Genomic DNA, 27,044 nt, shown 5'->3' on the forward strand with positions numbered 1-27,044 from the left:
CTATTGTTACCCAAGCACCAAGAATCCAGAGCATCCCTCCTCCAGAAAAGTGTTCCATCTATACCCCATGGCTAATAGCCACTGAATCTGATGCCGTACTGTGACCCTGTGCACTTAAAGGTTCCTCCTCATCAGAGACACAAGCCAAAGGGCAAGAGTGAAAGGGCTCTTGGTCTGTGGCTCTTTGCCTAGGAATCAGCCCAACACTTCTAAAGCACTCCAGAGTGAAGGGGTCTATTTGGAAGATGATACTCAAAGCCCATATTCAATCAGCTGCAAGGAGTATGCCATGTTTGTTTTCCTTCCTGAAGACAGGGTGGACTACTTGTACATGTAAGTGTAAATATATAGGACTTTTAGAGGAGAAGATTAGGGGGTCTGGAGAAGAGGATTAGTACCCTGCATGAAATCAAAGAAAGAGAGGATTTCATTTATAAGAGATGTGCAAGCCTGCATAGGGATGAAGAGACCAGTCTGAAGGACAACGGGGGATGGGGGAGGTTTGCTCTCCTATGGAGACTCCTGAGTGCTGCAATTTGAGTCCAAAGGTGTCAAGCAAGATGGCACTCAGGGCCATTGAAGTTCATGGATAAATTCCAGGTGCTTGTGGGGGAGATGTAAGCAGCAACAAGGGCCAAGGAGGAACAAAAACAAAATGAAAGACAGAGTGAAGAGGGCATGAGGGCAAGAGGATAGGAGGAAATGGCAATGGAAGAAAAAGTAAAGTGTTCTCTGCCCCTCTCTGCCTCCTCTGGGAGGAGACTGTCCAGGGCCCTGTCTGTCCAGGTCCACCCTGATTGGCCCTCCCCCTCCAGCTCCTACACTCCCTCCTTGCCTGCTAGAAGCCTTGTGGCTGTGGCCTCCATTGTTTCTCACAAGGAGTGAGGCAGTGACAGGGCTTTGTGGCCTGCAGGTACCGCTCCTGCTGGGAGTCAGCCGGGGTGTGTGTGTGTGTGTGTGTGTGTGTGTGTGTGTGTGTGTGTGTGTGCAGCCTCCCTGCAGGCCGCAAAGCCCTGTCGCCACCAGTGGGGGAGAGACCTTTCCACTCCCTTTAGCCGTGGCCACCCTCTCATGCCCTCCTGCCTGCTACCCCTTTCAAAGCCCATTTTTAAAATGTGCTTTGATACTAGTCCTACATAATAAAATCAGAGTCCAGTAGCACCTTTAAGACCAACAAAGATTTATTCAAGGCGTGAGCTTTTGAGTACAAGCATTCTTAAAGATGCTGCTGGACTTTATTGTGTTACTTCAGACCAACACAGCTACCTATTTGAATTCATCCTCTATAGTTTGTCCATGCAATTTCCATGATCCCTCATAGTCTTTTCAGATGGGACCCTCTTTCTTTTATCATCAGTGGACAAGCTGGTGGATCTCGCCTGTTCCCCCCACCCTCTCTCAAACATACACACACAGTATTAAGAAGTCACAGTGTAGTGGTTTGATTATGCCATTTATTTCCAGTGAAACCAAAGTACTCTACTGCTGTGATCACAGAACATCTTCACATTTGATGCAAATATGAAAGAGCTATGAACAAAGTAATTAAGTGGCACTATTTTGGAACAAAAGGAAACAGCCTAAGACTCAAATAACATATAATGTAAAATGGGTTATATGCATAACTTTTGTAAGCTCCAACTGCACTGCAGTTGCATTTTGAACACAAGTGCCACATTAATGATCATTCCTTTATTCAAATTTATTAGAAGCATTAGACATTAGTTAACAGCAACATGTTTACTGCAGAAGACTGGTGCAATCTTAGACACCTTTCCGTCTAATTATCTGAACTCTTGCAGTAAACCTAAACTGCTTAGAAAGCTGATACATTCCCTTTCTAAACTAATATATATTTTAAAGCATGTCTTTAAATATACTTACATATAAACCAATTTCACATTGTAATTAAACAGAAAAAAATTTACAGTAAAGTCTGATGGGCAAACTCTCTTTCTAGATGGTCATTTTATTGTGTTCCTGAAGTACTCTGGACTGAAGTAGAATCATGATCAGGCAGAAAGGTGACTGTAGGAGTGGCTGTTTCTGGAAGCACAGGTGCAAGCGCATGACGGCATACAGGACATGTTCCTGACTAAAAGGGGGAAAAAACATTGGTTAATTGCAAAGGAAGTATACCACTCTGGTTTAACTACATGGACTGAGGAAAAATGAGCAAAAAGAGCCAATCACAAGTTAATTGACTATAATTTTCATGCTACTGCCTTCAAGGCTGTCATGTCAAATTCACAAGGAATGAGAAAATACTGAAGACCAACCTTAAATCATGAAAAATGTCAAAAATGCATTTAGTTAAAAGTATGAAGAATGTAACTCTGACTATAAAACCTCAAGAAGCATCTCATATCAATAGGTTGAGTATATGTGACACTTCAACAGAAGGTACAGGACTGATGATTTCAGGAGATGAAATTAAATTGCTGCAGAAGAAATGTTAATGTTTCCCATCTTAATGAGCCAAACAGATTAGAAGATTTGTTTCACTCACAGTGAATCTCCCTTCTCAGTGCTCCTAGGGTGAAGAAGTCTGAACCTATGGGAAGTGACTGGCCTATGAAAGGCTGAACTAACTTTTGGGATAAAGGCTAGGTTAATATGAAGAACTAATCTGTCATTATGGAAAATGCAAAATTCCTTATCTACTGAAATGGCACAAAACTCTTAAACCCTCCTAGCAAAGGTGATATCTATTTGCTATCAGATAACAACTCTCATGTTTCACATAGGTTGGTACTTTTTGCTCTGGCCACCAGGAAGATTAGAGCTAAAGTACTTTCAAAAGAGCCCTTGATATATCAATTCTATATATCTAATTGTGATAATATTGTTTTATTCTCACTGTTTTTATGTATTAACTGGAGAAATACAGTTCTGTTTTTGTATTTTATTGTTTTAATTCTGCTTTGTATTTTATTGTTTTAATTCTGCCTTTGGCCATGTACAATGTCTGTCTGTCTGGCTGGCTGTCTATCATGGTCTTAAGCATATAGGTGGCCTTAGGCTCAAGAGGAGCTTGAGAGAGAACTTTCAGCATCATATTTAGATTCCAGAAACAAAATCTGTGTAAGGAGGATTCAGGAGGGACATGCCCCTAAGAAATCTCCTAACATGAGGGTGGTAGGAGAAATCCCACCCTTTCTTGGCCCATCTAATAGCAGAAATAGTGACTGCCTGTCTTTTAAGGGTGCTAGTGCTCAAACTCTTATCCAAACCTACTAGATGGAGGGAAAGAAGATTGTCTATTTTACCCTTGGAAGGGTCTAACCCTTTCTCAGAATATCACAAAACTTGTTAAAGACCCTATTGGTGAAACCCTTCCTAGAGGACACTTATGTGTGTATGACCGTGTCCATATAACCTATCTCCCTAAACCTCTCAACCTCCAGGCTGTAAGACCTAACATCTTAGGCTGAGAATGGAGGAGGTGCCCTTGATGAAGGAGATTCTTTCTGGCTGGAGGATAGCAGGTCCTGGAACCAAGCCAAATAGCACAACTTTTCTTAGATCCTCTGAACCACTCTGAATTAGTTTGGTGGGAGGGAAGGTGCACTGTAGTTGATTTGGCCAGTCACAGCTTAGGGGTCTACTCCTATGGCCTGAGGACATTCATTTTTGGCATAAATCTGGGCACCAGATGATTGAGCATTTATGCAAATATGTCCATCTTTACTGTACCAAATCTGCGGCAGATCTGGAAGATCTCCTTGTTCAGATTTCATTCTGATTCAGAGACGACCAGATGTTGGATGTCCCAGCTACATGGACAGCTTCGAGTGACCAGAGGGTATCTCCACCCTTGGCAATAACTGCATCCCTTCTGCCTAAAGGATGCTGGACATCCTGCTGCCCTGGCAATTGGTATAGGACTTGGCAGTCATGTTGTCCATTTACATAAGGACATCCTTCCTGGCTAAAAGATCTTGGAAGGCTAAGAGACACCACCTGATCTCCCTGAGTTCCATAAAATTGATGCTCCAATGGGTCTCTTCCTGGAACCAAAGTCCCTGAGCCACCCTTCCATATGAATGGACTCTGTGCCCTGAAGGCTGCCATCCATTGTCAGCAATGTCCTGTTTGGTTCTCTGACAGGTGACCCTTGTAGGCATCTGGATGGGTGCATCTACCACTGAAAATCCTGAAGACACTGTCTGGAAGCTTGATCAATCTGTGCCTTTTGTGGGTTAATATGTCCTGGAATGGGAGAATAACCCTCTGGAAATTGCCCATAGAATCATGTCCTCACAGGAGACTACCATTCCCAGAATTCTTTCCAGAAGCATGACCTCTGAGTGAGACTACTAGATAATCTCCCACAGCAGAGAAATGATATTTTCCTTTCTTGGATCAGGAGAACTTGATTCTGAATGGTATCTATGATAAGTCCCAGGTGAAGCACCTGCTAGTCCTTTGGCTGCGAGATTAGGGCTGAGATGGATCTGGCTCCTCTGCTTATTGTTTGCTATAGGATACAAGGGGCCTTAGGAAAGACCTCCTGAGGAAAGCGATGGATATGTATGGGCTCTTCATCATCAGATAGTTATTTCTCTCCCCTTGGGGAAGAAGAGACTGAAGATCCTGGGCCCTCCTCCGATATTCTCCAATAACCAACTATTTAAATATGTAACATCTACTTGGGAATGGCAGCTGAGGAGGAATTGTGTGGGGGATGGGGATTTTTTGTTGATATTTTTAGAAATGTCATTATTCTATTTTTTTTGTAATTTTTCATCTGTTTAAATTGTTGTTAGCCACTGCAGCCAGCCGGACCAAGAACAGTGGCATACAAATACAATTATTTCATTAATTAAAACAAAAACAAATAAATAGAATGATCAGACTCCCAGTCCTCTAGGGGGTTTAGGTCTCTAGAGGAATACATGGCAAGTGGAACTACCTTACACTTCTTAGGACAAGGAGAAGAGGAGAAGAGAAGAAGGAAGGTGTACAGCAGCTGATTTGGCCAACTGCAGATTGAGTGTCTGATAAATGTTTAACAAATTTACAAAATATATTAAAAATTAATTAAAGGAAATCCTTTCAGGGACATCAAGAAACCCCAAGGTTTCATAACACCCTGATTTAATCTCTCCTTGCATCTCCTCCTTGATCCAGGCCAGAAGGTTAGAATGAGCATTATCCCTTGAGAGATCCAGGACAGAGGCTTCTGCCATCTCTGACCCATGGAATGAGTCATTGGCTGAAGGAGGAAAGGAGAAGGAAGGAAGGTCTAGGCCAAGGCACCACCCCCTCCCCCCAACATGCTCCGAAAGATCTGCTCATGCTGCCATTCTGGGACAATTTCCCACCTATTTTTAATAGACAAATTACAAAGAAATTTTGTGTGTGGGGAGTTATCTTTACTTTGGAACCAGTCAGAATGTCCACACAGTGGGGCATTCTGTTGCTGTGCCAAGAGCCTGAGGGCTGCAGAAGGAAGATGGTGCTCCTGTTGCAGCAGCCCCTGACAATCTGCAGATGTGCCTAGCCTGAAGGGAAAGGAGAGGGGGAGCCTACCTGGGCAATTTCCCCCACCAGCAGCTCTGACAGCTGTTGTCTTCCTCAGGGCCATTCCGCACTCATCCAAAATAGCACAATGGTTACAATTGCTACAGTTTTGCTGTTATGCACAACGTCGTTGACAATCTGCAACACTCCTGAAACTGATCCGCAAAAAGCACTTCGTTGTAGCGCTTTCAGGGAAATCCCAAAAAGTGGATTCACCCTCTGGAAAGCGCTACACTCTTGCAACCAATCTGCAACACTAGCGGGAAAGTTCTGTGCATAACCATTGTTGCGGTTTCTGCAAAGTCCCTCCCCCTAGCTCTCTCCTCTGATCTTCCGGCGAAGCGATCGCCATTTTTTTTTCTCGGAGCGAGCAGAGATCAACGCACTGGCGAGCCTTCGTTTACCCAGTGAGGCTTTCCTGGCTGCAGAACTGTTTTAAGTCACCAAGCACGAAACAACACACAGCCCCGTTTGCTGGTTTACTTTCCCTTTATTTTTCACTGTATTTTCGGCCGAAAATCGCGCCCGTGCCGGGGGGGGGGGGGGTAATTATTTTTTTTCACTCGGGGGAAGCATGGCAACGATGAAACGGCAGCTCAAACACCACCTGCTACCTAGATGGGTCTCTCCGTTGCAACGAATCAACGCAGATTCGTTGCAACGTATATATATATATTTTTAAAAAAAACTTCCTTAAAGGGAAAGGGGCTTTTTGGGATCATGATAACGGCTGCCTATTGGCTGCTTGACGGCCAGGGGCGGGACGAGCTCGGCAATATCGCTTCCTGGCTAGTGATTTTTGCCGAGACCGGAAACCTGTGGGAAACAATAGAAACGCAACTGGATTCCACTACAAAGCCAGGTATGCATAACGATGAATTCCACAATTTAAAATGCCGTTTTTTCGTCCCACAACCAATTTGCCACATAGATCCTGGTGCGGAATGGCCCTCAGAGTTGACCTCCTCCACTCCTGAGTAGGAGTCCCCCATGGCTGTATCCTGCTCTTCACTACTGAAGGGGGATGTAGCAGCTCTCTCTCTATGACCCACGTCCTGCCGCTCCAGAGAAAAGGAGGGGGGAATAGCGAGGAGAAATAGAGAGAAAATAAATAAAGATTGTTGGTCCATTGGACCCCTAAGCTCTAAAAGGAGTTCAGCCAGTGACATCTAACTGCCCTGCAGGCAGACTGGGACATAGGGAGAGAAGCTCCTCCCCTAGGGGATTAAAACTGTCAGTGACCCTGCCTGTCTCCTGGAAGGATCCACTTCCCATAGGTTCAATGCCCCACCCTGGACGACCAGAGAATGCCATCACAAAACTACTAACTTCCACTAAATCAAATATTAATGGTTTATAATTGTGGTTCGGACTATTTACTACTGCTGCTATGTAGGCTGCGGTTTACTCAGACCAAGCAAGCTATTTTACTGAATTAACAGTCCATGTCAGAGGGCTTCCTCACACCTCAAGGGAAGCCCCTTCAAATGTAAGTCCCTTCATAGATGAGCTTCCTCAGAGCCTGGACCAACAGCATCTTGAAGTGAGCATTTCTACCACAAAGCATCTCACTTACTTCCATTCTTTGCTGAACGGAATGGATTTGGAGTTACAGGTAGCTGGGTTTCATGATTCAATATCTGCCAGCCCTACTACTTCTAAATAATTTGTTTACAAAATTACAGAGCTTTGATTGTCAGACATATGGGATTAGCTCTAGACTAAACTAGCTGCAGATAGACCTTGTGTGATTCTTCTGGGTCCCTATCCCCCAGAAGCAGCATATTTGTGAAAATCTTAACATGGGTTTCTATTTATTAACTTTAAAAAATATGTTAGTGTGGATCACATCATTCTCCCCAACACATGTTCCGTGAGTATTTCAGATGCCTTTGGATGTTCAGCAAACTTAAAAGTTGCTATACTTCAGAGAACTTCAAGTGTGAGGCTGCTGAACTGAAATTTATATGGACACTTGATGAGATCACACTTGGGAGTGAGAAGCTGACTACAGATGGTAACTGACCCTCATTAAAATTTATTTTATTTATTGTGTTGCTATCTGCCTGTTCTTCTATGGAGACTCAATACAGCTTATAAAGTAAACACAAAAATAAAATGTAAACAAAACAAACCCAGAAATAGCCTTGAAGATTTCAACTTTGTTACCCTGCTGAATTGGCTTGTTTCACTAAAATTTTCTTTACAATGTATATGTTACAAGTAAAATTACTGTTTGAATCCTATAGAAAATCTCCTGAGAGAAGGGATTTATATCAGTAGACTGATCTCCATCTCCTAAATAGAACAACAAAACAAACAGTGGGGATGCAAACTCCTTCCTTTCCCCCTCTCCCAGGCAAACTCTTCCTTCTTTCCTTGCCCTCTTCTATTGTCCATTTAGTTTTAACCAATCTGCCATAAAGTTTATTTATTTATTTTTATTTATTTATTATATTTTTAGTCCACCACTCTCCGTGGACCCGAGGCGGGTTACAAGCCATATAAATTCCTTAAAACCCTTAATCCATAAAACCTCCCCGTAAAACATAAACATAACCCAGATGGCGACTGCTCTCTCCCCACCCAACAGCCATCCATCTCGGGGGGTTGCTTGATGTAGATGATTAGTCCTTGGTCCTGTCCTCAACCAAAGATCTGGTGGAAGAGCTCCATTTTACAGGCTCTGTAGAACTGTGATAGCTCTGTCAGGGGCCTCAGCTCTCCGAGGAGTTCATTCCACCAAGTCGGGGCCAGGACCAAAAAGGCCCTGGCCTGTATCGAGACCAGGCATACTTCCCTAGGGCCAGGGCCTACCAGGAGGTTGGCACCCACAAAGCAAAGTTGCAATCAGCAAATTATGCTTAGCACTCATCCTGGAAACCAAGATCCCATTTTTAAACTGTGGGATAACCACTGTCATAACCTCCATCTTGGGCCCCTTTCTCTTGTTTTCCTTGTTTTGAGTAGAATAAGAGGGTTTGGGCTTATGATTGCTTTTCAGTCAGCACTGTCCTGTTAGCACCTGGCTGGAAGAACAGCCAGCTTCATGGGATAGATTCTCAAAAGCAGTCCAGACACACTTTGGATTATTAAAAGAAGATATTTTTAATAAGTAAGAATATCTCAGTAAACGCAAATAATTGGAAATGACAATTAAAGGCAAAAAACTAAACAAAATAAGAAAGATGTTTTGTTGTTTTTTGGCATCAAGTTGCAGTTGCGGTTTTCAAGGCAAGAGATGTTCAGAGGTGGTTTGCCATTACTTGTCTCTGGATCATGACTCCAGTATTCCTTGGTGGTTTCCCATCCAAATACTAGCCTGGGCTGACCCTGCTTAACTTCTGATATCTGCTGAGACAGAGCTAGCCTGAGCCTTCCAGGGCAGGATAGGAAAGGTATAATGCTATCTAAAACTGTACTTGCACAGTGACTTTCATATTCCTCTCCTTTAGAACAAACACAAGAAGCTAGAAGCTTGACAAAGACTGCTGATAAGTCTAGGCATGAACTTCAGTCCTTGAAGACAGAGTTAACTTCTTGGGTCTAAGAACCAATCCAGGCCTGTATTCCTTTTTAGGACCAATCATACTTAGGATTATCGATTTTAGGGCTCCATGAAGAGATACTAAAATCAACTCATATGGCCTTTCTTGACAACATAAATAAAAGGTGAGATTTGAGCCCCAAAGCTCAATCTGTACCCCAGCCCATCTGTCATCCTAATACTGGTCTCCTCCCTATGCAGAGGATTTTGAGAATTTTAATTGCCCCTTATCTCAAAAACAAGCCTATATTACTTCAAGGCTTATTACCTCCTCTCATCACAACTATGATTTGGCAATTCAGATATTGTTGCAAACTAAGGTTAGTACTAAACAGAAAAAGGAAGCTGAATATCAGGGAACAAATGAGCCTGTGGTTTGTTCATTATGCTCCAAAGCATGGAACTAAATTTAGTTTTATATTCCTCTCAATGAGAATTCAAAGTTTGGCAAGAAAACTATGCTGAAGGCATTATCATTAAACATGGGAGCAATTATATATCTAGTCAACTAAGTGCTTGAAAAGGAATTAAGCATAAGTAGCCCTGTTGGTACTGAACATATTCAAGCAAATAGAAAGTGGATAAAATCATGCAAATGTGGTTAAAACATTTAAATTGGTTTGAATCAAGGCCAACATGGTTCTAACATTATGCAAAGAAATTATTACTATATGTTTATTCACCAACTTTGCAAAGAATTTAAAGCCACATCCACTTGCAAAGCTAGGAATAATGTCAATGTATTTCAGAAATCCTGAGTATTGAAGTGTGGTAACTTATTACAAAACATACCTTCTGTAACCATAGCGTTATACAGGGTTTATGAAAAAAGTGATGACATGGAAGCTCCGTTACAATTTCTTCTTTGATGTACTCACTGCAACAGATAGCACAACACTGCTCCTGACCTACAGCTTAAGAAAACAGTGCATGTATCAGCATTCATTTAAAAAAATAGATCTTTAAGATAAAGGATGGCAATATATATATATTTTTTACAAAAACCCTTTGAAACAAGTAACTACTAGTCACATTATATTTCTAGGGAAATTACCAAAGCACAGAATAGCACATTATTTTAATATTATATTTATCACATTATTTTAATAGATGTAATCTGAATAATTAATGAAATACTAATCTTTACCATTGTGATCATCTGTAATAATAATTTGTGGCAGACAGTCAATGCTCTCTTTGCTAGCTGGTGGATGAGCCTGTTCAACATCAATCGCAAGAGACTCCAGATGTGCCAGAGCAGTCTAAAAAAAAAAAAACATAAAAAGTCACTTCTGCTGCTCATTATATATTTTAAAATCTTGCTTAAAAGGTTGCACAAAACTCAGCAATTGTAGAGAGAGATGGCTACAAGCTGGTTTCTTTGAGATTTTGGAGAGACTGAAACAAAAAGATTATTAGGAATTACAGTTAAAGAGACCAAGCTGAAAATAACAGATTCTGAGAATTATAGAATAATGCCCAATTTTTAATTAAGTCAAGTGTATACTAATAATAGAGCTGATCACCTGCCATGTTTTGCCACTGCAGGATAGAGAGCAGACCAAATCAGACTGTGTGACACTGCTGTATTAGTCACAGGCTTTCTTGTTCAACTGCTCATATTTATAACGAACTGAAAGAACAGGGAGGTCAAATAATCTAACACATAAAAGTTAGATAATATTTATGATTAGGACCAACAAAAGAAATTCCACAACTTAAGTATGTAAGCTTTTAATGTCTTTATAACTCTTCACTTTTGGCTACACTTTTTGGTCCAGTGGGAAGGGGAAGAAGATAAGCCATCTCAGGGCATGACAACAAAGACCAACCTGAGCAAAGTCTATGGCATGAGATATTTAATCCAGGTTGATTAAATTCTAGAAAACTCAAAACACTGGCATATGTTTTGATTAGTATATTGTTGTTTTGGGATTTTGTCTTCAGACCAGCCACTTCCATCTTTTTATCTGTTGCTACTTTGGAATTGTCAAAGTATATCACACTTATACACATATAACCTGTGACATTTTGCTCCATTTTAATGAAGATTAAATCCTGCCTTCATCAATACTTTCCTGCCCCTTTCCATCTTAATGAGAAACACACTTCAGACTTTACTTTCTTCTCAGAAAGAAAGCAGACTAGTTATGCACATAGTAATCACCCAGGTAAAGTGGATGAGTTCATTAAGCATTGCCTACAGCAGTGGTCCCCAACCTTTCTGAGGTTGGGGACCGGCAGGGCATTGGGGTGCGGCCCGCGGCCCGCGCGGGCCACACCCACGCATCGGGCCGCGCCTGCGGGCCGCACCCCCGCATTGGGCCGCGCCTGCAAGCCGCGCCCGCGCATCGGCCCGCGCCCGTGAGCCGCGCCTGCGCATCGGGCCGCGCCCCGCATCGGGCTGCGCCCTGCGAGCCGCGCCCGCATATCGGGCCGCAGCCGCACGGGCACGGCCCGGCCCCGATTCCCTCTCCCCGCCCTCCTGCAGTAATCCTTTCATCCTTTCCACTAGCAAGCTAAGCACAGGACAAAGCTACTAACATCCGGACATTTGCAATACAATTAAATTATTGCAAACTTTTAGAGACATGTACAGCAAACAGCCCAAAAAAGCCACATTTGACAACAAACCTAGAATCATGGGAAATATAGAATTGTTAGGTATGCATGTCAACTTGGCTATAGTGAGAAAGCTGTTTAGAAGATTAATCTTCAAAGGATTCGGCATAGATAGAAAAGCTATAAAGACTTCAAAGATATATATCCACTTCAGACTAAAAGTACACGCAAAAACACATAAAATACTTATTGGGGAAAACATATAAAGCATTATTTACACTGTAAATGACAGTTTATGCTTTAGATCTGAGTAACAAAAAATCTTTTTTATCATCATGTCAATTTAAAAAAACAGGTATATGAAAGTATTTTGGAATTTTAATACCCAGAGATAAACATAAAAAAAACAGACACAGTCCAAAGGGGGTGTACAGTTAATTCCACATACACAGCAATGTTTCCAACCTCCTGAAGCTGCCCCACTCACTGGTCTAGAAAATATTCAACTTGTGGTTTGCAGTGTACAAAAGGAATTGGCCTGTTGGAGAATACACCCAACCACCCAAACTGCATTTCTTTGATGAGTCAACCAACAGAGCATGTTATATTCAGCTTACAACAGACTTGAGTAATTGGTATGTATTTTTAACTATCCGTTGCTTGCTGGGAAAAAACACCCTCTCAAACAAACCTTCCTTAATAACACATTTTATTAAATAGACCATAATGAAATTGGTCTTAACAAAACCTACATGAACTCTTTAATGAAGCCAACATTCAGATATTATGAAGAAACTAAAGTTTGTGATAAGCACAAACATGGTTTGTTAGACTAAAAATTCCCTGGTTTGTGAAGTCTTAAACTGCACTGTAAGGAGGGAGGCAGGCAGGCAGCTCACAACAACAAGCCAGGTCACAATCAAATCTGAATAGTGCCAATTATTTAAAAGATAAAGTATTACGTAATATTATATGTAGTCTAGGAGGAAAACTAACGAAACATGGTATTTATAATCTGTAGTGACTTCCTGTAATCTCCAATGCCGAATTTATGTGCATCTTCCCCATCTCTCCTTTCCCAAACACCTCAATTTCTCCTGAACATATGAAAAACTTTCTTTACATAAAATTACTATTGTATTGTTAAATGAGTTTTTACAAAGTTGAAGTTCAGACCTTTCCTTCTAAACCTCGCAGTTTTCATTAGCCCTCAGTTAACAAGAATGAGGGAAAAGGGATCATCACAATGCTCTTTGATGTACAATAGGAAATTGGGCATGTACAGGAAACATCAAAGCCTAAGCAGTGTCTTTACTGTAAGAGAATACAGAGATTTTCATGCGGCAAAGGCTAGAAGAAAAAGTTTTATACACTTTTTATCCATTAGGTATTACATATGATCAAAACATAGAAGATTTAAAAAGTATTCATCAGTGGGGTGATGGCTATAGCCTTGTTTCCACAAAATGCTGTTAAAGAGAACCGCTGTGATTCAACTTGTCTAATTCCACTGAGTACATCATTTGGGTCTTTTTCTGCACAGCTGATGATAAATTTATTAGAGAAGAAACATTTCTGAAAAGTTGCCCCTGACTTTGTTTGCAGCTGCATTGGGGGAAAAAAAAAGGGGGGTCATGTTCTGCCCTCCCCACAATGTGAGCATTGATTTATAACCTCCCAATTTGGTTTCATTGCATTATAAATATCTATAAAAATGAACATGCACACACATATTTATGTTACTAACTAGGATAAACACCAGCTGCATGTACGACTCACCTGAACTAAGCACTTCCCCCAATTTTCTGTTTCTATCCTTAGAAACCTCAGTTAAAAATCCCATAGTTCTCCCAATGGCTTCAAAATTTCCAGAAAATTTATATCTTTATGCAAGAATAAGAAGACAGATTTTTCTTGAGTTCATTTTGAGCAGGCACCCTACTTCATGTCATACTGTCCTAGAAAGAATAAAGGTGCCACTGCATAGCTTCCTCCCTATACTATCTACTTCAATTTACCCTATGTCCCTTACAATGCATTTCCCCCTACAACCTATGAGTCAGCACAGCAGAAATAGTGCAGGATAAGCTAAATGTTAAAGTAGGAAACAGAATTTGTTATGAGGCTACTATACTGTATCAGCTCTGTTTGTTTTTCAGTCTGTAGTTTCACCCTGTGAGAAATCCACATTTTAAACAATTATTTCAAATTTATTTCAACTGTTTTAGAGCTAAAGGAATTCAGTGCACCTGACAGCCACCTCTCAATATTACAAGAGCTACATTCAACTTAGAACAGAATTCTGTTGACAAGGGAGGGCAGAATATATGTTAAGAAAAATATTGTGTGTGTGCTAAAAACATATAAGGAGGTTGAAGAACTATGATACACAATAACTTATGTGCACTGAAAGAATTGTCACACCAATGTCACAGGAATGACAATTTCCAGTTATGTTAAAGCATCAATGCCATCTATTATCTCTAGGAAATACCTGTGATGACATATCTGGCATGCAACATTTGGAAATGGGCTTGTAAAATTCACTGATTCTTGCATGAAAGAAATGAGTCACTCAGACAACACACACAAAATTCTGACATCCTCACGTATTAAATGCATTGCTGACATTCTCTTTCTGTAGATAATCAGAAACTGCATGTACCTGTAGATGCTGATAAGTCATTTCCATGAACATGCTTGTTACCTGAATTTGAAAAGATCCAGATTAGTGAATGGGAGGAGTACAGCTTTCTTAAAAGAATTGTACTCCAGTCTAAACGAGCCAAGATTCTCTTATGTGCTAATTCAGATCTGTAATCACTGTGACTCAAAACATTTGAAAAACTGGGGTGTTTTTCAGATCAAAATCCATATGAACTAATATGACTCAATTTCAAATCTAATGCCCAATGATAAGCTATGTCAAGTTTAAGATGCCTCATACATGGCATCCCACCCCTTTGGAAATTTAACAATATTTAGTGATTTTTTTAATGTAGGGGTCCCTCATAATCTTATCACTACACTTTAATTCAATGTTACATTTAAACTAAAGTTATCAGGTTGTTATCCCAGTTCTTTGTATAACATGGATAATCTGCAGAAATTTCACACCGAAGTATAATTGGCCATCATCTATTTCATTTGTTTAAAAGAGGTTCACATAAAGAACGTGCCTTATTTAATAACAATCTGTAATTGGGATCTGCACTATTTCTCTCATGTATTAATGCTTGTTTTGGTACAGTTACTTTAGCTATGTTAAATGCCTGTATGACTTTTCTCACTCAGAAAGAAAGCTATGAAGGTAGTATTTGAAAAGCAATCACTTTTCAAAAGAGAAGCAATCAGATATGTTGACAAAGGAACAAAGTAAACGCTAGACTATTGACAAGTGCATTTTTTCTTGAGCACAACCTATTCAAATCTTCATGTTTCCCTACTTTCAAAGACTTCATATAATGCTGACAAACAGTTTCAGGCATTTCAGTGTTCAAAGCAGTCCCTTCACAGCACAAAGTTCAGGAAACTCAATGATCTTCTAAAAAGAGTGTTAGACTTACCAACAAGAAATATGAAACATGGCATGAAATGGAGTAACACTTTGATGTGAAAAAGGAAACATAGAAGAATTCTTGGCAAAAGGCCAAATAACTTGTTGGAAATCTAACTGAAATGCATGGATGTCACCTGTTCTGAACACCTGAAATATTGTGATAGGACTAAAGCAAGGCTGGCTTTTTACATTTTTCATTATTAAGCCTTTTCTTTGATAATATTTTTTCTAATTCTGGCTGAAGCATTTGAGCGTCTCTTACATTACTATCTTCAGCAAATGAACTAGGGAAAAAGAATTTCACTTCCGATGCCATTAAAACGAAATATCACACAGCACAGTACTCATATGAATAATGTTTCTGTCCATGCAAAATACCCAACCAATTAAAGTTGTCCGTTTTTCAATAAGCCTCAATATTTAAAAAGCCAAATAGGACACTGAGTGCGAATATAAATGAAATAAGATTATTACTATTACTATCAATGAAAATGGTTTGAATCCAGAATAATTTACAAGAGAAAAACAAGTATGGATAGTGTTTATGAATTTGGTTTAGACAAAGTAAGTGATTTGGAATTAAAGCAAGTTAGTTTTGACAAAATATTTGTATGTGTCCCCTTTTATAAAACAAGGTCTCCAAAATAAAACAATTAAAAAATTAATGTTTTTTCTTCTCATGCTTCTTTTATCTATCTAAAATAAACAGATTAATTAAAAAAACAAGTAAATTCTTAATTTTAGGAATTTGTTTTCTCCTGTCCAAATATAAAGTTTGACCTAGCCGAGCAAGTATTACATAAGTCTAATTACAACCTGCCTGGATCTCAGTACTGTTTCCAACTCTGTATCATGACAAGGAACCTCCCAGCTTCTGTCCATTATTTTGATAACACATGGAGAACAGGTGGCGTGCCAGAAGATTGGAGGTGGGCAAATGTTTCCATCTTTAAGAAGGGGAAAAAACTTCCCAACCTGTTAGCTTGATGTCTATAGCTAACCTAAGACAAAAAGACTCTATGTAAACAAGGCCAAAGTTTTTTTTTTCCAAAAATGCTGACAAGTATCAGGACAAATTTATTTCAAAAAGCCAACAATTCATATTTAACAAATACATTACAGTGATTAGAGTGATAGGTGCAAAACAGTACAAAACGGCTTTTTCTTTTCTGACACAGTGTCTCACAACATGGTACCATGCCCAGCTTACAGTCCATAACTTCACTGGCTCTTAAAAACTTTCAGTTGATTCATGGTAAAGATAAAGGTATCCCCCGTGCAAGCACTGAGTCATGTCTGACCCTTGGGGTGACGCCCTCCAGCGTTTTCATGGCAGACTCAATACAGGGTGGTTTGCCAGTGCCTTCCCCAGTCATTACTGTTTACCCCCCAGCAAGCTGGGTACTCATTTTACCGACCTCAGAAGGATGGAAGGCTGAGTCAACCTTGAGCCGGCTGCTGGGATTGAACTCCCAGCCTCATAGGCAAAGCTTTCAGATGGCTGCCTTACCACTCTGCGCCACAAGAGGCTCATGATTCATGGTAGACTTGCCGAAACTTGGCAATATTCTTAAACTTGAAGATAACTTGTAAGGAATGACAGGAATTCCAGATATTTCCTGTTTCACAACTGCTTCCTCATATGTCCAAAAGATTGCCCAGTCATCACAATAGCTTAGTAAACATTAATAATTTTGTGGCCAGCAAGCCTTCCTTCTCTACTGTATGCTCCAGCAAGACACACTATTGGGATGACTGGGCAATCTTTTCGACATATGAGGAAACAGTTGTGAAACAGGAAATATTTGGAGTTCCCATCATTCCCTACAAGTTTTCTGCAAGTTTAAGAATATTGCCAAGCTTCAGCAAGTCTCCCTCAGACAAGAATCTGGGTGTGATTCTCAATGCCTCCTTATATACAGAGGTGCAGGTTTAGAGAGTAGTGTGGTTGGCTTTCTTCTACCTTCACCAAGACAAACTACCAGTGCCCTATCTATTTATTTATTTATTTACTTGGATTTCTATATCGGCCTTCCTTACAGCTCTGGGTGGTTTACATAAAACATTGAAGAACACTTACATAGAACAATATCGATATAACAACAAATATCAATATAACTTGAACCTGGAACACCTGTCATTTGGAATTACAACAGGCTTATAGACAGACGTTGCCTGAGGACATTTTCACATGTTTCTGGGTTGGGAACCCAGCCCATACATCAGCCTGAACTTGAAGTTGCAATATTCATTATTCCTGGTCATTGTGTTTTTCCCCTACTTCCTACACCATTTTTGCTCTATACACCAAAATGCTAATACAGACACGGAGCACAATATGAGTTAGTAACACAAGGATATCTATACTGTATTGTGTGGAAAAGTAGCACAATGTGCTTTAAATAAAATAACTAAATGCTCAACCGTATGTCAGTTTGGACAGCAATTTATCTACAAATTGCACCCTTAACTTTCAGAAAAAGATATTAACACCTTAAAATGCCTGGAATTCAGTTATAAAAGTGTCAATGGAGTCCAGTGGCTTCAGACCAACATGGCTACCCACAAAGCTATAGAAATGCTGTGCATACAGTTTCTTGTAAGAGCTGTCTTTCCCCCCGTGCCCTGTGCATCAGTTTTCCCATATTACCAAAGAAAGAAGGTTTCTGGAGAATTTTCTGGTCAGGCATCAAAATAAGTTATTAAAAACAAGACTATTTCTCAATTAGAAAATGGCATGTCTTTTTCGAAGTTACTGCTCTAACACTTTCTGAAGATGTACATCTCCACAGCTAAGAAAACTGTGGTCTATTTCATTTCAGGTTCCTCCTGCCACTACTACATTCTCATCCAAAACAATAATATACTGACCAAGGCTTCCCTAGCTGTGGGGAAATAAAGGACATAAAAAAAGGAAAAAAGAATGCCTCAACTCTGCAGATAGAGAAACAGCACACATAATCTATGCTAGCTGTTTTTAAAGGAGACATCCCACAAAAACCAATAATCAACTACCCGAGCACTTGCCATGACAAAGGTCAGAGACAAAATGGTGTACATTACCATTTGCTTTAACCTGGAAGCTCATCTTCAAGTCAATCCTCAACTACAGCAAAGTTTTAATAGTTGCACTTTTGTGAAATTCTCAGAATCCTTTATAAGTAGTATTCACATGGACTTTGATGGTTTACCTGGGAGACAACCTTTTGCTCTATAAATTCTATGACCAGACACTTTCCCAACCACGGAGATATCGGAATAAACTGACAGTCATGATTCAAATAGCAGGCTGTCCCCCCCCAGTGTGGCCCTGACTATTTCCCTGGCAAGGCAGAGCTGAGTTGTACATGATGTTAGCTGTGTTAGAATTTTCCAGGGATTGAAATCTGATTAAAGTCCTGGACCTTGTGGTATGAGTAGTAATTTTCTACCTGGTCTTTCTAACCAGTATGGCTGGATCCAGTGAAGAGGTGCTACCAGTTGGCAACATACTTGCATGCGTGTAGAGTCAGAGTTGGAAGGGTCCTCGAAGATCATCTAGTCCAACCCCCCAGAAGAATGCAGGAAATTCACAAGTCTCTGCACACCCACTGTAACCCCAGTTCCATGCCCAGATGATGTGTGAGTGGAGGGGGAGGTAATATGTTGTTATCAAGGTAATGTGGCTGTTGCCATGTATTGACTGGGATAGCTCCTATATTATTAGTGCTGGCAGGGAGCAATATTGAAAAGAAGGTAGCAAAAGAGTGCATGAATGCACAAGGTCATAATTAGAAAGTACAGCCATTTCTTGGGATAAAGCAAAAAGCCACTTTTCTTTCCAAGGTATTGTTGTAATGTCCATAGGGCTGCATTAGGTTGGGCTTAAAAAGCCATCTGCACACACGCACGCATACACACACATATATATATATATACACACTAATATGCTAATTTCATGATGGGATAAATGGTGACCTTGTACAAATTATTTAAATCATATTTCTTCTCAGTTTGTCTTAAGACAAGCTAAAAATTGCATTACCTCCATGGCTTGTGCCAAGCGTTCTTCAAGGGCCATATATGTCAGGAACTGGGGATCCACATAAGAAATGGCTTGAGCAACACCAAGACCATCACTGAATTCATCAAGTAGCCTGGAAGGGAGGGAGAAGAAACACATTAGAAAAAAAGTTCCATCTTCTCTTGCTAAGTATCGTATATGTAAGCTGTTTCTTGTAGCTTTCACACCTCTAAGCAGCATATCTACTGATGCAACCTGAAATATAAGATTGGGCTGGTGTGGTCATATTACGCATATGTTATGTTAACAACCACAGTTTCTTTTTAAGGTCCACACTGTCTTTTGCTGGGGCAAATATAGTTGGTGTCTATAAATATGTGTGTGCTACTCTCTAGGACCAGCTATAAATAGTTTTTATGAAATCTTTCAACAGTGATGCTACCCACATTCCCAGATAATTGGAACTGTGAAATCAGACAGAAAGAAAAAATACCAGAAACTGGCTAAGGAACTGGCTATGTCTAAAATCAACAGCTGTAACATCAAGGACTTTCTTCCCTAGTCAGCAACTTGGGAGTGACAGACCAAATGTTCCTCTTTTCTCCCCTCACCTCCCCTGTGAACTGCCAACCAATGCAAGTATGGCAAGTTGAGAAGGCCAGCCTCTCATTTTTTCCTCCCCTAACCTGCTCAAACATACATCTTCATTACCACATCTCCTAATCCACCTTATGCAGTGCAGAGACAGAGGAAGCACTTCTACTTTCAGGATGACAATTGGAAAGCAAGCAGCACACATAAGTAAATATAATTTGGCTCCAGGAACCACCAGTTGGTAATGTTAATTTTTAACTGAAGCGAATGTCCATACCTCCACTCCACATCTAAGTCTTCACTCATACTGGAATCGTCCTCTAGATTGTTGTTGCCATCCAACATGAAAAAGCCAGGGTGTACAAAGTGGCTGACTTGGTCATTTTCCTCATCACTACTGCTTTCAATTTCCTCATGATACTGCAACCAAGGAATCTCACCGTCCTCTAGAGAGGTCTGTTCCCTTTATACAAAAATTAGAAAAGCTATACAAAATGAAAGTAAAACTACATGTAAGCAATTGTACTGAGCGCGGTCTTTAGTTGTGCTGAGTGCCCATATTACACCTAAGTGTTAACTGGAGAAAAAACCCCCACTAGCAACCATTTCCCAAAGATATCACAATCTGAATAAGCATCCAGCAATCACTGAAGTAACAGCTAAAATGCATTTATACAAAACAAGACTTTTTAGAAATCAAGAATATATATATTTGAAATGCTGAGATCTAACAAATACATCAACTATATTTGTGACCTGGGCCAATCCCTTGATCAGTAAAACAAGATACCACCCTGTTATAAATTTATCAAGCCCTTTATAAATTTATCTGCTTGCTTACTAAATTTCCAGGCAACTTGATATTGAAGATACGAAAGATAGCTTATTAAAACCTAAACAGTTGCAGTAAAGTCATCAATATTAGCCATTCATAAAAACCATTCATAAAATTCTTCAATTTTTATAAAGCCATAAATAAGAACTTAGAAGAAAAAATCTTTACCCATCTGCCCCCACCTCCCAAAAGACAAAGACAATGTTGTTACCAGGCATCCAAGGTTAACAGCCTACACAGAATTGAGGCAATACTTAAAAGCTCTGCTCTGAATAGATGCCACTCTAGCATCAACTTGGTCTTTGGAGCAAGGCCTTCTTATCAGATTATTATCAGATCTCAAGATTGCATATATAGTTGTAGAAGCTTCCTCAGGTGTTCCGATCCTAAACCATTTTGAACTTAAAACTAGCATCCTGAATTGAAACCAGAAACAAATTGGCAGCCAATTAAGTTGCTGGCACATTGGTAATATGCACTCCCTTGTGCCCACAGCTGTCAAAAATATATGGCAATGTGGATAAAATGAAGATGGGACTTTAAAACTTGCCTCCACAACCTTACTGTTTTGCAACACAATCAGAGTCTATTTTACATATTACATCTCATTTATACTTTATAGTCTACTGTTGCCACTTAATCCTTGAAGGTAAAACAGCCTGTTGGCAGCCAAGGATAGAAAGAAGCTAAGATTATAGATTAATACAAGCCCAAACATAAAAATGTTTATTAAAGAACTAAACGTATATACTATTATTATTATTGTTATTGTCACTATACTGTGAGCTACTGCCACCTCTTCAATTCATTCTGGAAAACTGCAGCTACAGAATTCATGCCACAGAATGGGCATGTCTACTTCACTTAATTTTGTACCTACAGGGCCCAACTTCAAGATCCTCAGCTTTTGTTTTAAATGGGTCAATTCCAGATCCTGGACCACAAATACCTCTCCCCCACTCCCCACAACAACATCTTTGTTGCTTTCTGCAGGGCTTATACAGCTTACTGGTCTACTTTTACAAGCAATACAACTATCCAAGCTTCCTGTGTTTCCCTTAGCCTAATTCAAGATTGCCAAACTCTATTTTATGTAGCCCTTCTACATTAAGCAAATTGCATAAGCCTCCAATTTGTGGTTGATTCAGCACCAACCAGACTTTGTTTGCTTACTGAACAGCTGGTCGTCTTTATATAAAGGTCAGCAATAGCAAACTATTTACAAGACCTTACAGTATTTTTGTGTTGTGAAGAGAATAATTTGACAAGAGAATAATTTAAGGTAGCTGCTACTTAAAACCTCTTATTGCCATGAATTCAAGCATATACAAACCACTTATCCAAGTCATTCTGCAAGAGTCACGATTTACTGTGATGTAGTCATGCAATATAAAAAAGGTCTCAGGAAGCAAGTAAAACAATTACCCTTTCAATTGCTTCACAGTGTAGGTGGACAAAATTAATGGTCTTAAATACATTTTCCCCCATTTAGGGGATAAAAATTTCCTCGAATGAATCATATGATGCCTCACTATTGGTGACAGGCTATTCCTTCGTCTCCAATGCTAAAAGCAATTGACAATATAAAGGCCAAGGTCATTTACAAACCCTATTAATGAATGTAAGTAGTGTGCAATTGTTCGTGTACAAGCACTAATCTTAAGCAAACATGACCAATTTATCAGTGAAAGAACACTAGTTGCTTTCAGTCATCTTTAATACAACAGACTTAATACCTGGCAGAAAGAAAAACTTCAAACAGAAATATTTAATATACTCAAGTGGTTTTCTATTTTGTGTAACAAAAGCTAATTTAAGGCAAGCAAACAAACAAACAAGAAACCCTCAGGTATGGAGGACTCCACTGAAGATGCCTTGTAACAGCAGCAGCACAGTTTGGGTATCTTAAATTGACCCCCCCCCCCATATTTAATATAGCAAGCATGCCTTCTAGCATTCCCTAGCTTTTCTTCTGTTTTCTCTTACATTACATAATCAGTGGCATTGCTCTCAACATTAACTGACCCTGCTGCTATTAAAAAACTGCAACCCAGCACTCTTAACAATGGGGAGATAAGATGAACTTTCTACCATTTATAGTTTCCCATTACAGTTTTTGTTTTCCTTACAATTCAGTATTTTTGGTCTTCTGAACTAAGATTTTTATTTGCCAGATGGAAAATGTACAACCAAATCTACACAGTACACAGAAAAATGTCATTGGCATAATATCATTGCTATTCAAAGCTGATGCAAGTTTTGTAAAAAAATATGAATATGTGTCTATATTATTATAGCTTGTGCTTCCTTAACTGTCTTGCTTTTAATGTGAAATCTGGTATTTTAGAAAACCTGAATTTCTGATATCTTCTGTCTCTTAAATCTTCTTCCTTAAAACTGAATGTTAAGGAATTACAGTAAAGCAACTGTCCTTATTATAGTCTTTTTACTCTAATCTCACCAGCTCACCTTACATCTGAATAATAACAAAGGAACATTGGATAGGATTGACGAAGATTTTCACTAAAGGTAAGACAACAAAAATAGAGTCTAATAGCACCTTTAAGACCAACAAAGAAGAAGAAGAGTTGGTTCTTATATCCCGCTTTTCTCTACCCGAAGGAGGCTCAAAGCGGCTTACAGTCGCCTTCCCTTTCTTCTCCCCACAACAGACACCCTGTGAGGTGGGTGAGGCTGAGAGAGCCCTGATATTACTGCTCGGTCAGAACAACTTTATCAGTGCCCTGTCGAGCCCAAGGTCACCCAGCTGGTTGCATGTGGGTGTGTGCGGAATCAAACCCGGCTCACCAGATTAGATGTCTGTACTCCTAACCACTACACCAAACTGGCTCTTGCCTTATATCTCTACAGTTATGATGGTTGTTCATCTAGTCTGAGGAAGAGTGCATGTACTCGAAAGCTCAGAGCTTGAATAAATATTTTGTGGTCTTAAAGGTGCTATTGGACTCTATTTTTGTTGTGCTACTTCAGACCAACACGGCTACCCACTGGAATCTATGTTTAGAGGTATGGGAATTTTCACAAAATTTCCCTCTCTTGTTGCTGACCCCTAGTTTGGCTCCTATGTTGTTCCTGACAGTTCCCTCACCCCAAGGAGGATTATTTCAGGGAGATCAATAGACTGCAGTGGGAGAGGTCAGGCAGGAACATTCCATTGCACTGATAGAAGTCTGAGCAGAAAATTTAGCCTGGATGTACGCATGGCAGCATTTTGGATCACAGCTAATTTATACTCAGACAGAATTAAGAGCTGAACTATCACTTTGTTGAGAATTATTACTTGAGATTGCAGATGAAAGGAACTGCATGTCTGAATGTTCATACCTGCATCAGCAGAGAATGCACCATTTTATCCATGATGTACTGGTTTTCTGTTGGAAATAAATTAAATAAAAATTCTAAGAGTCCAGTTTAATATAGAAATAGCAGTTGCAGGGCATGCTGATTTTGACGAGGGAAGCATTTAATTTTTTCATTGCCTGCATGGTTTTACCCCCTCACATACACTGTTATGGATCCTGAAAGTATCATAAGCACTATCATTTTAAAAAGTAGTAATTCCAGATTATTCCCTATTAAAACTGTAAAGAGAAAAAGATTGCCAGTTGTACAGCACACAATTTTGTATTAAAGGTAAAGATTAAGAATGATAACAGCAAGGGAAGAAAACAGCTGTGTTATTTGAATTATACAAGTTGTAACTTCTAAAATACTGTTTCGATACTGAACATTTTTTGTGTCGAGGCATGGTTTTATGATAATAAAATGAAAGCTATTGCAAAATAGAGTACTTAATCCTGTACTGTTAAGTATTTACTGTCTAGCACAGTTCAGTGTCTGAAACAGGAAGACCTACCCTGTTTGGAAACCAAACTCATTATGTTCCTCTTCCACACCACTGCTGTCACTCTGCACCTCAGGCTCCTGCTCCTCTTTTCCTGGAAGCGTCTCCCAGCTCTCATCACTGGAAGACTGATCTTTCACAGTCACAGCAAAATAGGATGGCAGAGATGCCGACCATTCACCATCACTGCATTCTGAACTGTAATTTGAAACAATCCATTTGTATTTAAGAGGTCAAAGTTAACATTTTGAGCACAAATTTAGTCAAAAACCAAATTCATTTTAAGTACTATATACAACACTTACCATAACTCACACATAACAGGAATTTTGGCTAAATAGCTCTTTTTGTGAAGTACTGCCTTAGTTGCACCGACTTTCATGATCATTCAAAGTCACTGGGATATAGTAACTTGAGTCGTGTGCTAATAAGTGCACCATAAGTAAAGGTGTGATCTCTTAAAGGTAAAGGTAAAGGTATCCCCTGTGCAAGCACCGAGTCATGTCTGACCCTTGGGGTGACGCCCTCTAGCGTTTTCTTGGCAGACTCAATACGGGGTGGTTTGCCAGTGCCTTCCCCAGTCATTACCGTTTACCCCCCAGCAAGCTGGAGGTTCTATTGAACTACAAGAAACTTATCAAACCATATGGGAGGGTGTAAGTATCATTCAGGTTCCACTGAATTACAAATCAGTGTGAACTGAAAAAGATCTATTTCAGAACTCTACAATTCTTTTCTGATTTCTTTGGGAATTCCTCTACAAGCAATAAATTTCCTTTTTGGAAAAAAATGTAAGACAGTTTTTGTCTGTAAGATTATTTTTATTGTGAACATATCTACTAATTTTGCATATTGCACCACAGATTTCTGTTCGTTGGCATTGCATCTGGCCATCTTTTCCCCTAGCACAGGAGGGAGAAGGTGTGGCCATGTCCAGTTCTCTTCCACTCCACAGCCTCACCCTGAGTGGCTCTTCTCCACAGGATCCCATGGTCCCTCAAATAGCCTTTATGGAAGTCAAAAGTGACTTCTCTCTCTTTTTCATTAGGAAAAAAGCTGGTAGGATCTAATCCTTCATAATAAGCAGTCTACTTGATATGCACCTCTCTTAAAGGAAAAAAACACCAACAACCTGTTTTAAAAAACTTTAACGGGAAAGTTTTATTAAATTAAGAGTCACTTATCTATCCATTACTGAATCACAGAGTTGGAATCATTACTTATTTCTGAGATATAAAATTAATACTTTGTATCATCTGAATTGCCACAAAACATCTATTTTGTGTCTACATCTGAAGCAGCTTGCCAGCAGACCATTCTGGTTTATGTTTTCTCCTTTAAAATGTTTGATTTGGTCAGAAAAGTTAATATACAAAACATCTCTAATTTAATTGATTCTGGAAACATCCAAGCCACCACCCCCCTCAGCCTATCTTGAGATTTTAAGCTACAACTTCATTAGGGGACAATGTGCACAACTTCGATTCAACCATATGTTCATGGCTGCTTTGTTCAGAAGAGTTTAAACAGGAGATACATGCTGCATTCCAACAGGTTTTCTGGCATTGTGATATATTTGCAATTGATCCAACAACACAGAAGGTAAATGTGATGAAATACTTCCATCTGTTCTTTATTCCCACTTGTGAAAGAGCACATGCTCACAACATTACAGTAGTTCAACAAAACCTCTAAATGAATGAACAAGCAGAGAGTCAGCTTTACAGAACAGATACATTTAAGTTTGTGTGTGTGTGTTCATGTAACTGGATACCAACCTAGCAATTTCTGAATATAATTTTTATCTTCAGAAATAATTAGGTGGTTTGCAGGGCAATCCTACAAATATTCTCCCAGTATTGAGCCCAGCTGAAATGATTTCTGTAGGAGTCTGCTTAGGATGGCACCATGGGTTATGTTAAATCTCTGGCTTTTTAGAAGAGTCTAAACACACTTTTCCAAATGTAGTCACTTCTAAATAGATTACTTTTTAGCTGTCTTCAAAACAATGTTCTTTTGCATAATATTTTCTATTACTGGTTCTTTTTGTCTTCATTTATGTAGCCACTTTGAAGTAAGGCATCACTACAAAATATCAACATATTATAATTGCATTTAAATACCATGTCTTCTCCCTAATTGCACTCTTCAGTACCCATACTATTAGCGCAGAGGGAATGACTAAGAACCAAGTAGGATCAATGTCAAATTAGAGGGTCATTACAGATACTTTTATTTCTTCTTTTGACTGTTTTAGCGAGTTAACTTTTTATTGCACTGACAAGTTAACATGGCAAACACACCCGTCCTTTTAATGGAGAGATGTGTAGATGCAAAAGATTCCATCTGGGAGCACTGGATGGATATTGTACAGTGGCTCTTCTTTCTATCTGGATTATCAGTTCTCAACAATAATACTTCCTGTATCCTAAGATTACGTAGCTATGGGGCACACTATTCATTATATTACAAGAGCTAAGAAAACTTTACTGAATCTCCTACAATTTTCCATGACACCAAATTTGTTTAATAGTCAATTCTAAACTAGACCCA

The 27,044-nt window shown here is 39.6% G+C and overlaps 1 protein-coding gene across 6 annotated transcripts in view; it reads right to left on the reverse strand.

The window, feature by feature from the left end:
* Nucleotides 1-1,434: 1,434 nt before the first annotated feature.
* The window catches only part of PJA2 (praja ring finger ubiquitin ligase 2), a 59,460-nt gene continuing 33,850 nt past the window's right edge, over nucleotides 1,435-27,044 (reverse strand). For 5 of the 6 annotated variants that reach the window (XR_013233140.1, XR_013233138.1, XR_013233136.1 and 2 more), the window contains one exon: nucleotides 24,561-24,689. Coding sequence is in view for 1 of the 6 variants with exons in the window: in XM_077347754.1 (XP_077203869.1) it covers nucleotides 1,970-2,095; nucleotides 9,866-9,987; nucleotides 10,221-10,335; nucleotides 19,219-19,330; nucleotides 20,069-20,254; nucleotides 24,504-24,689 (847 nt within the window). In the remaining 5 variants the exon portion in view is untranslated. Of the gene's footprint in view, nucleotides 2,096-9,865; nucleotides 9,988-10,220; nucleotides 10,336-19,218; nucleotides 19,331-20,068; nucleotides 20,255-24,503; nucleotides 24,690-27,044 lie in introns of those variants that run through there. The other variant, XM_077347754.1, reaches the window with a different exon arrangement.

The sequence above is a fragment of the Paroedura picta genome, chromosome 7, assembly GCF_049243985.1.
Source record: "Paroedura picta isolate Pp20150507F chromosome 7, Ppicta_v3.0, whole genome shotgun sequence".
Taxonomy (NCBI): Eukaryota; Metazoa; Chordata; class Lepidosauria; order Squamata; family Gekkonidae; genus Paroedura; species Paroedura picta.